General features: G+C 48.1%; 1 protein-coding gene across 1 annotated transcript in view; it reads right to left on the bottom strand.

The window, feature by feature from the left end:
- Positions 1–10,199, bottom strand: part of PAPSS2 (3'-phosphoadenosine 5'-phosphosulfate synthase 2) — a gene marked incomplete at its 5' end in the record, with an annotated part of 11,839 nt that extends 1,640 nt beyond the window's left edge. The window contains 10 exons of the mRNA XM_009706565.1: positions 104–372; positions 1,207–1,342; positions 2,359–2,564; positions 3,947–3,967; positions 5,962–6,073; positions 6,517–6,630; positions 6,755–6,873; positions 7,138–7,276; positions 8,007–8,242; positions 10,094–10,199. Of these exons, the coding sequence (XP_009704867.1) occupies positions 104–372; positions 1,207–1,342; positions 2,359–2,564; positions 3,947–3,967; positions 5,962–6,073; positions 6,517–6,630; positions 6,755–6,873; positions 7,138–7,276; positions 8,007–8,242; positions 10,094–10,199 (1,458 nt within the window). The remainder of the gene's footprint in view (positions 1–103; positions 373–1,206; positions 1,343–2,358; positions 2,565–3,946; positions 3,968–5,961; positions 6,074–6,516; positions 6,631–6,754; positions 6,874–7,137; positions 7,277–8,006; positions 8,243–10,093) is intronic.
- Between the last annotated feature and the right edge of the window lie 915 nt (positions 10,200–11,114).

Here is an 11,114-nt window from a genome sequence, read left to right as displayed (position 1 = left end):
CCTCCCCGGTGGCTTTCTGGAGCTGCGCGGGCAGGCTGGCAGCAGGCATCCCCACGGATAGGCTTCACGCCTTGTCACGGTGAGCAGCCGATGGTTACGTTACCTCTGTGGGGCCGGCGTAGAGCATGGGAGAGGGGAAGATGGCAACGATGGTCGACTTGGGGTCCAGGACTTGCTCCTCCAGCACCGCTGCATGCTGCTTCATTCGCCAGTCCAGCGGGACATCGTCATCTTTGGTCCATCCTCCCAGGGGGTGCAGGAGAAGCACGGGGTTTTTGTAACCCCTCTCCAAAAGCTGGCGCCGTGTGTCCTGCATGAGCAGGGCGTGCCCGTTGTGGACGGGGTTGCGCAGCTGAAATGCAAAGACAGCATCTAAAAGGGAAAGATTCAGAGGGTCACAGGCTTGCGCTGACCATCAGACCCTGCAGCTTCATTTACACACATTTTGACGCACATACACATTTCGACACAGTCACAAGGTATGTACGTTGTAAGATGTATGTCCTATCTATCTTCACATAAGCAAGGCCTTAAATATCATAGATGAGTGTTTCATACGTGTACAGCGCCTCTTCATCACTCTGCCGAGTTTATTTTCATTGCACATCCTTCCTTCAGGGCTGATTTCAGTACTATCAGCTCTCCTGCAATGTTTTGACGTGCCACTGGACACCTCCACCGAGTTCCCTGACTTCTTAAGCGACCTGCCACCTCTCCAAGCTCAATGGCACCTTCAGGAAGGCCAACGCTCTCTCCCCACAGCGAGGGTAGATGTCTGATGCCTGCCAGCCGGCTGGGATACACACCTGGGAGAAGACACCTGAGCTGTCCCCCACACGTGGAGGCCAAGCACATCAGTGCAGGGATTTAAATGCCTGGGCTGCGTAAGGAGAGGCTCTGACCTGCCAGGGAGGACATGCACAAGACGCTCAACACTTTCCAGTCCTGTGCTCGGAGAGGCCCATTGAGGACAGAGCCCGTCACAAGCACGGTCCTTAACCGAAGAGACCCCACACCACTTTTTGTGCCGTGCCCTGCGTCCCTCTTACTGCTCACCCCACCTGAACAGTCCCATTTTGGGAGCACACAGAAGCAATCTGCCAAGTGCCGTGAGCTCGAGAGCAAGTAATCACAGATCACACAAATCTCCCGGTGCCAGGTAGAGCAAGAAGAGCCGTGTCACCAGCGCTAACCCAGGGCCCTCACCAGCGTTCATTTCTCTGAACTTCTGCTTGAGAGCGAGTGGTGTCAGGCGGTACTGGTCCAGCCCGTCGTTCCATTTGATCTTCTCCAGCACGAGGAGGTCTCCACCAACCAGCCAGTCTCCGCTCTCCATCACCATCTGTGAATTACACACACATGCATTATGGAGGGGACATCTCTTTTCCCCTTTCCCAGTCTCCTTTGAACAGTGTCAGGCTTGACTCTGCTTGTAGGGTGATCTTCCCTTCTCATTCAGCACATCGTAGGTGGAAAATATTCTTACAGCGACCACGTGACCTGAACGACGTGAGCAGCGCAACCCCGTAAAGCGAGGCATCAGCCACCGAGTCCCTACCACTGCACCCAGCTGGGTGTTGGACTCCTCTCTGGCAGCCAGAAGTCTACAAGTTATGGCACAAGACCTTCCTCCACCTCACTCTTTGCTCTTTCCTCCTGGGAATATGCAGGAGGAATAAGCCCGTTGCAAGGTGAGCAACTGCCGCTGAATAATTAAAAGAGGTATTTTAAGGTAGGGGAAAAGAATTAACATAGCTTTAGCCTTTTTAAGCATACAGCTCAAGTCACTCCATGTAAGCTGGAGCTCTGCCTTTCTAAGGGATGATGTTCTTTGTACTGCCAGAGAGTAAGTGGGAAGAGAGAAGCTGTAAAAATGTAACACCCTTGTCGGCTGCCTGTACAAAACAGCCAAATTGAGGAGTAAAACATAGCTAAAAGGAGCACGAGTCAGCGACTTGCAGCATTAGCATCTGACAACATCACTGAGATCATCACACCCCAGGCGCAGGAAAACTTTGGGGGCTGAGCTGGTGGTCATGCTAAAAACATTTGGATGTAGGCACATCAGTGAAGATGAGTGAATGAAAGGAGCAACTCCTCACAGCACATTCGTTTTCCCTTTCACCTTGTGCTTGTTATTCAATGCTCTCGTTAAGCAGCAAGCGCAGCATGAACTTGTGAGCCTAAAAATTCAGTCCTGCCTGCTTTCGACGCAGTGGTTCCCAGCGAGGAGTTGGGCTTGGAGAGCAGATCCAATACCCACGGCCCTTGAAACCTTGGAAAAGTTTGGTTCTCCAGCCTCTGCATGCACTTCCCATCCTGGCCAGGTTTCCCAGAGCAGCGAAGGGACAAACTTACTTTGACATGCGGGTGCTTGGCGCAAGTGGTGCCCCAGATGCGGGCGCAGCGCTCTTCCTTCCTGTGCTCGAAGTACTCGGGGTTCTTCAGGACCGCCACCCTCCGCCCCGCGTAGCTGAGCGCCAGCGCCTCGCAGCCCTCCAGCCGCTCCTTGTCCTCCGTGGAGATCGGCAGCACGATGGGGATGCTCAAGTTGACAACACCATCTGACAAGAGAAGGGGAGGATTTTAACGTCCTCCAGCTTCGGGCACTGGTTGTGGGCACTGAGGAAACTGAGGTTTTTCAGAGGTACACGTTCTCCTTTTGGAGAGCCAAGTTTTCCAGGACTAGCTCAGGGATTCACCATCAATCATGTACATTTATTCATTTTTAGTGGATGTCAGTGGAATAAGAAAGCTCCTTATCTTTGGGCCAGAGATGACTCAAAGACACCTGGAGCATTTCATTACTTTCTGCACGCTCCATCTCCCTGGAAAGATTGGTTCTTCTCCAGTTAACTTCTTGTAAAATCTCTTTGAAAAATTTAGGTGTACTTGGAAAACGCAACCCTGGATATAACCCCTACCTACTCTGCCAGGAGAACAACCTCTGTTAAGACAGCTCTGGCTTGGTGTTCCCCAGGGCATTGCATTCCCTGCCACCTCCTGAACTGCCTCTTCCAACAGGGAAAGCACCCTCATGCTTTGCTTTGTTCCTCTGTTTTTTTTTCTGGCTATCTCTATACTGTTACTCCTCTTCCTTTATATCTCTGTATTAATCTGGGTTTTGTGTGTACACAGGGAGTCTACATTTGCACATGCAATTTTTAATTCCAGTGTTGTCTCTAAATACCTTGAAGTCCTGTTGGTTTTATCCCCACTCCACTACGGTCCTCCCATTTCTCCTTGGATATCCCGGTATTAATATAGAAGAATCAGCCTCTCCCATGGGTTTTCATTTGCAAACAAATCACTGATTCAATTTGTTCTGATCTGACTGAAATAATTTTGGACCCTTGAGAGTCTTAATTTGAGGATTTTGACTATGACATACATTTTTTTAAAATCTTTATTAAAATGCTTGCATTTACTTTTAATTCATGAGTAGGTATCATTTGTCTGTCAGATGGCAATTTTCAAGCACTTTCATGAATAATCATAACTATAGTCACAGGGGATGCAATCAATATCAGCTTCATACATTTAAATTATATTAACCAGTGATCAGTCAAAGTGTGGAAAAAGATGGATTATGAAACCAACAAATAATGCTGAAACTGAGGATCTCCATGCTCTATTTCCAAATGCAAGATGCACAGTAATAAAATTAAAAAAAAAAAAAAAAATCACTCCAGCAAAGGTAATTACAAAATTACATGACTGGGATTTTTGTGCAAACCGGTCGGTAGGACACGGGGTGTGTCATGCCACCTTGTAACCGCTTGAATCATAAACAGGTCATGGTTGTGTCTAGTCTTATATTGTTTTTGTTAGTTTTTAAAATTTTTTTTTTTTTTTTTTTTTTTTTAAAATCTCAAAAAATTACTTGTTAGCAAAAAAATTTAATTGCAGTAATTTCCGTACAACCTAAGAACAATTATATACATACCAGCTACAGAGCGATTCCTTCCTGGGAGAATACAAACACAATTAAGATAATTAACACTCACCAGCACCGGTTACAGTAGTCACTTCAAGAACCAAAGCCGCTTGTTTAAAACCTCCAGCAAGCACGGCCTAACTGTAGGCAGGGTCCTCCACCGCGCTGCCCCGGCCTCTCTGGCGTTCACCCATCCAACACGGGTCACAGTGACCGGGAGCGATGTACAACACCTACACTTTCGTTGTCACCCAGTCCCGACAGTTGCACGTGTCGCTGGTGCGGAGGGCAAAGCGCTGGAGACTCCGCGGCACTCCTGCTGCCCTACGACGTGTAGATCCACCTCTCTTCTTGGTGGCCATCATGCCCCTACACAAAGCACCTCATCCACCTAACTGTTGGTTGTATCAAGTCGGGATTTACTGCTCAAAGTCCGAGCGAGAGGAGCACTAACTTGCACAAGTCCACCAAAACTATCACAGCCCTTCCAGGAACAGCTGGAGATGCCAAAAACATCACCCCAGGGCAAAAGGGCTTGACCAACGACTCTGGAAAGACCAGCCTCAAACCTCTCTTTGGCAATGCCATACCCCAGCCTCAGCACCATGAGATGGAAACCATCCACCGTTTCCTAAAGCTCATCCAAGCAAACCAGGGATGTTCTCCTTCCTGCTCAGACGTCACCCTGTGGGCCTGACCATGCAGATGTTGAGTTTGGAGACCTCCGTGGAGACAAGGTGGACCGGGGATTGATGTTGATGCCCTCTACTACAAAAACCTTGCTCTGGAGAGCAGTTTCCCCTCGTAAAAGCTGGTGTCCCGGGCTTTGTCCTTGACCCCACAGAGCTCTACAAATCCTGAACGTTTGCCCATGGATGCCAAAGGAGTTGTGCTCAGTGATGCCGACAGGTTGGGGAGGGGGGAGGGGGCACCCCAAAACCAGTTGCTCTCTGAGACAAGCCTCTGGCACAAAGTGTGGAGCTCTGGAGCAACGCGGTCATTACAGGGTACCTCTGCAGCCTCGTCAGGCACGACAGGCAGCTCAAAGACCACAGATTGGGGTCTGATAACAAGGACATGTGCTTTTGAACACTGTTTGCACACCTGGCGGAAGATAAAAGGCTACAACATGTCCAAAAGCAGAAGTCCCCACGCAGAAACTCCTCCGGTCCAAAGCAAGCTTTGCATCTGCTGCACGGTGCCCAAATCCTAATAACAGCAGCAAGTCACTGACCCGCACGACCATGGGATCCTCTAGAAGGAGAGCAAGGCTCAAATGGACTCGCTCACCAAGATCCCACATCCCTGAGGCCAGAGATCGCTATCAGGTCTACAAAACCCAAAGTAAGCGCCCTGCGTGCACGTGAAGTCACAGCGACAGCATCTACAGCTGAGAAACAGGACAGAAATATCTACCGCCCCGGTCTCAGCTGTAGACAGACAATCACTGCCTGAATACTCTTTGTCTTTTCCAGGAATGATGCACCTCTAACCTGTTGCTAATGAATAGATAAATCTGAATTTTATTTCAAGTTATGGTAATGGATAAGCAAGAAAACAGAAAAAAAAAAAATAAGTGAAATCAGGCTCTGCTCCTGTTTCCAAGGAACAGCTGCCTTCTCCTCCCACCTCAAATTCAGCCTGGCAGCCTCCCTACTTACTTGGCTCTGGGTTTGCACCTTTATTTACCCTGGTATAACCAAGCATGAAAATAGTTACACAATGGGTCCCGAAATGTTTGATCGGCACCGTGCGAGACGTCAAAGCTGTAAGCCAAGGCCCTGGCCACAGCACCTTGAACTTTGTCACGTTTTGTACCCTTTGGTGCATTTTGGAGCACGGTTTCCTGGCCCCCATGGTCCTTTACGAGCCCTTGCATTTAACAAGCGAGAGGAAAGAAGGAGGACAACACTGCCGAGCATGAAGTTTTTCCGTACGGCTGCCTGCCGAGACACCGCGGGGTAAGCGTCACATCCCGCAGCGGCTTGCAGGCCAAGGTTAACGCAAAGCATGGGGATTCGTACCATTCAGCAGGGTGCCAAAATGGATCACTTGCAAGTACTCTGCCTCGCGCATGAAGCCGGTCAGCGGAGTGGCCCAGCCTTCGCTCAGCACCTGCACCCACTGCAGATCCAGCTGCAAAACAAACCCAAAGGGCACTCCTGTCACCAGGTCACGCTCAGAGCTTGCTTTTCCTTCCTTTCTGCTACAAAAGTGCTCTCATTTGTTTTGCTTCAAATTCAGGACGTTCATAGAGGGGGAGAAAGCCATGGAGGGGGGGGTGGTTTGGCTTTATTTAAGCCAGCCTCACGCATTTTCATGGCACAACTGCTTGTGGGGCTGTACTAACGCAACGAAGGAGACTGAGGGCCCTGGCTTGCTACAGCACAGGGTGGAGACACGGCAGAAAATGGTCGAGTATCAGGACCACACTTCAGCTCGTCATAAACCACAGCCACAAAAGGACAGAGCCATCAGAGGAGCAGAACCCCCTCTAGCAGCATCCCCATCGAAGCTTTGACCCTTCAAACAGCTAAATAACGACTGCATCACAGCACAGCATCCGTGGATAACAATACCTTAGTGATCTCTACGGATGGCAGCATCTGTGCTTCAGCTTGGATACTATTGAGTTTATTTTCAGGTACAAACAGCTCAAGAACATCCTTAATTGAGCCTTGGGGCACAATGTTCTGGAAGAGAAAGACAGACAGCAATTGTAAGTAACACGCTGGTTTTTAAGTGTACACCAAAAAGTCAGTATCCAAAAGCAGGTTTAAAAAGCTGCCGGCAGCAGTGGCATAAAAAATGACCTACTTGTGTCTGGAGGAGCTCCACAAGCTGCTGAATACATTCAGACACGGACGTAACATTCGTTTTCAACACTAGTTCAGGAGTTTCGGGCTTCTCATACTCTGAGTCAATCCCCGTGAATCCTACGGACAATTAAACCCAACTAAATTTATTTAACGTAATACTCAGTGCCCTTAGAGCCAAGAATGCTGTACAACCAACCAGCGAGCATTCAATCATACGAGGTACTACGAGTGACACTTGTGACAGTAAGATTAGGAAAAGAGGATAATCTTCTACACTACAGAGAGCCTTTAGAAACCCACCTCCACGTGCAGAGCTACAACAACAAGCTAGCCAATGCTTTGGAAAGCAAAAGGCAAAAGTAAGAGCTCAATCTTCCGTACCTTTGATCTCTCCAGCTCTTGCCTTTTTGTACAGGCCCTTCACATCTCTGCTTTCACAAATATTTAGAGGAGCATCTACAAAGATTTCAAAGAAAGGAAGTCCAGCTGCCTCATGAATTTTCCGTGCATTTTGACGATCCTGGTAGAAGAAAGACAGGAAAATCATATGTGTGTAAACTGCAGCAAGCACCTTCCTACTACATGACATGCCCTGGAATTCAACACAGGTAAATTTGTCTCTGGTATAGATTTACTAAATTTACACTAAGTATAATAAAGGTTTTTCATCTCCCTCCCCCCCTTTTCTTTAAAGATACTTTAAAAAAAACCCAACCAATCTACAACTTTGATCTGTTTTCAGCTTTTTCCATCTGAAACATCAAGAAGATCTCTTCATTAAGGAGGACAGCAGAACTTTAGAATGCGAATAATTATCTGCCCTGTGCTGAAAAAAGGAACTGCTTGCATCGGCTTGACAATGGCAGCTACTTGGTCTTCTCAGGAAGCACAGCAACACAATCAATACTTCTTCAGTATTAATAGTGATATCAAGAGTGATATCAAGAGTGATATCAAGAGTTAATAGTAGGAGCCTCTGTAGGGAGATTTTAAACTTCTCTTAGCTTTTAATCAATTTGCAACACTGAATATATTCAAAGAGGTCACATCAAACTGCCCTCCAGAAATTTGTACTGATTGTGTGTAGTTCTGCGTACTGCTGGCGTTCTACAAAAGAACAGAGAAGAAGCAAAAGGGAGTGTCTGATGGCATATATACAGGAAGTCCTCTACATAAATCTCTCTTCCCTAAGAACAATCATGAGATGAAGGCTGCCCAGAGAAGAGCAGAATATGATGCAGCGGGTTTACCTTTGCGAAAGGAGAAATGAAACTAGTTATGCAGACGAGCCCAGCATCAGCAAACAGCCTGGCAACCTCTGCGATGCGGCGGATGTTCTCTTCGCGGTCTCCAGCTGAGAAACCCAGGTTTTTATTCAAACCATGCCGAACATTATCACCATCCAGGGAATAGCAAGGGATGCCATGAGAGACCAAGTACTCTTCCAGAGCAAAGCCAATGGTTGTCTTGCCAGCTCCAGAAAGGCCTGTTTGAGACAGAAAAGTAAGGTTCAGGTTTGAGGGTAAAAGACTGAAAATGACAGCATAACACAATACCTCCTGGGACACGGGCAAAGAAATTCCTTCTGTCAGAAGTTGCTTCAGGAAAGAACGGGGTAGGGAAGTTGGATTCATCTTTTTAGCACACAGTTACCACCACAGAGCCCTAGTCAACTCTCCTTATTTGAAGGGGTAGCACTAATGCTACGAGAAAAGCTGCTACATTCCAGCATCTGGAGGGGTTCAACCCAGCAGTGTTGCAAAAGTACGTCTTGCTGGGCCGTGGTGGGACAAATAGGTACCAGTAAGTAGAAGCCTGAAAGGATATTGTTGCCTCTAAGTCTCTCTGCATCTTCCTCTTCCTCCTCCTGTTCCCCCTATGAACAGCCAACTGCTCTTCCAGACGGAACCCAAGGAGAAGTTCTTGCCGCAACCGTGTGGGGTGGGACAGGCTCCAGCAGCAATTGCCCCTCTGCATCCACAGACACCTCCTTCTGCAGGAGCAGCACCCAGATCTGTGTGAGCAGGAGCAGGATGGTTGGGTAGACAAGCAGCACATCTTCGGCTGCCTGTGTCTCCTGGAGTCACCAGCCAGAAAGACAACAATCCAAAATGAGGTGGCTGCTTCCCATCCCAGCTCCATCCACTTGCACAAAAAGCACTTGCTACTGGCTGTGTCAGAAAGCAGCAAGCGCACCTGGAGCACCAAATTCCTCCTCTCCCTCAAGTTGGGATCCATGTGTTGAGAACTCCTTGAGATGGAAGAGGACCTTGACTCAGGAGAGATAACACCTCCAAACATCACACCTGTCTCAGAGAACACTTAGCCTTGGAGAACCTCCTATGGAGATAGCACCATCTGCTCACCTGGTTTTATACCCTTTGCCTGACACCTACTATTGACCACTCATGGAGACAAGACCCCAGGCGAGGTGGACTTTCAGTCTGATGCAGAGTAGCCATGTTTGTGCTGGAGAGGAAACCTGGCTGGGCAGAGATGAATCCTGCTGGCTGTGCCTTCTGTTTTTGTAGTATAACAGACTAACCGATAGCCCTCCTGAGCTGGCAATGTAGGGCATTCAAATGGAAATCGGAATGGCTTTACAAACCCTTCCAAGTACGTCTTTCAACATCTTCCAGCAGTCAAAGAAAATACCAATATTTAGCAAGCAAAGAAACAACTGGACAAGCGGCAAAAGATAGAGTTGTGTAAATAAATGCAATTGTCATTTCTAGCAGCCCCTAATCCCCAAACAATAAGTTTATCTTTCAAAGCAGAAGAGAAGGGCAACACATCGGAAGGCGTACAAAATGAGCAATAATGTAAGAAACCCGCCATGGCTGCGCAAGGAATCGCTTCCAGCTCAACTCACTGTCTGGGAGTATTTATTCTTCAGACAAGAGGACTGCCTTGTTTTGCTGCTCACGAAGTCACTCCAAACGCAGTAAACCTAGGTGACCCAGAATGAAAACATCCGCATGCTGTTTTGGACAACCCTGAGTACATTTCACCGCCAAGGACTGGCTGGATTTGAGCCAAGGCTTCCTCAGCCACACTTGGGAACAACAAGTGTGACCCTTAGGGCTTCTGACATGTTCAAAGGAGCCTGATAACAGCTGTGGAATTCATAAAAACATTAGTTATGGGCAGCAGCTGCCAGGGAGAATATCTTGTTGTACCAGCATCACGTGTCAGTGTTTCCCACGTGTAAACTCTTTGCAGTTCAGTTCAATTCCCAGGAATACTGATGTTTCCCGTGGATCCCAAATCCCCACCTCCAGGCCATGCAAGTGGGTTTCACACACGAAGCCACGCTTCACGCCCAGATGAAAAATACCTGTTAGCCAAACCGTGCAGCCTCGAAATCCACCTCTGGTACCGACGACTTGTCCTCTCTTACTCCTGCTGACGTGATGGGCTTGGTAAACCACATTGGTTGATCCCTGATGAATACAAAGCAAAACAAAACCCTTCTGTTACCTCGTTGCTCTCTGTACAAAAGAAAAATCTCAGCTGGGACTAATATAAGGGAGGGAAACACAAACCCATTAAAAATCTGCATGAGCCATTGCAGTGAACTTCAGCTACTTGGTACAAAAGGGAAAACGGCGAAGAAAATAGTTGCCTTTGGCGTAAGTTGGATTTCTGTCTCAACAGCACAGATTTATTTTTTGAAGACATCATTTGCCCCTGCTCAGAGCCCTTCTGGTGGCAATGCCTTCGTGTCCGCTGCTGCCGGCAGCGGCAGAAGACGATTTGCTTGCCGCAGGAAGGCTGCCAGGTGACCGATACACCCGCAGGCAGGCAGGGGAGGACACGGAGTCCACGCAGAGATACAACCAGCACACTCCCTGCCTCTTCGGCATTTTAAAATACAGGTAGACTCGCCTATTATTTTAATTACGCTTGCAAAACAAAAGCAACTTAAGTGCTAATTTACTTGCCACGTTTAACATAACACAGTTGCTTATAATTGTAGCTGGGGTAAGAAACGGCGACGTAGCAGGGCTGAGCTGAGGAAGACCAGGACCTAGCTGGGGAAAAGACGGTGGGATGGGAGGCAGAGAAAACACCACATACACGTGTGTCCTTCCCAGCACAAAGAAGGGACCAGCACGATGCTGAGCCAGAGACCTGAATTTTGGTGCTTCCCAACACCAACCTGCTGCTGGTAGAGCAGTCCCAGCTTCTCCACTGACTAACCAGCCTGCCTGGGCCCTGCATCTCTAGCAACGGTACTTGGACAAAGACTTTTTGCACATAAAATATCTACAAGACCTTATTAATTGTGAGGATTATGTTTCCAACAGAGGCAGCCAAAGGAAAAGTCGCTAGAGGGAGAGCGGATCTAAATATTT

Source organism: Cariama cristata, unplaced genomic scaffold (genome assembly GCF_000690535.1).
Source record: "Cariama cristata isolate BGI_N322 unplaced genomic scaffold, ASM69053v1 scaffold12948, whole genome shotgun sequence".
Classification (NCBI taxonomy): domain Eukaryota; kingdom Metazoa; phylum Chordata; class Aves; order Cariamiformes; family Cariamidae; genus Cariama; species Cariama cristata.
This window is presented reverse-complemented; position numbering and strand designations above follow the sequence as displayed.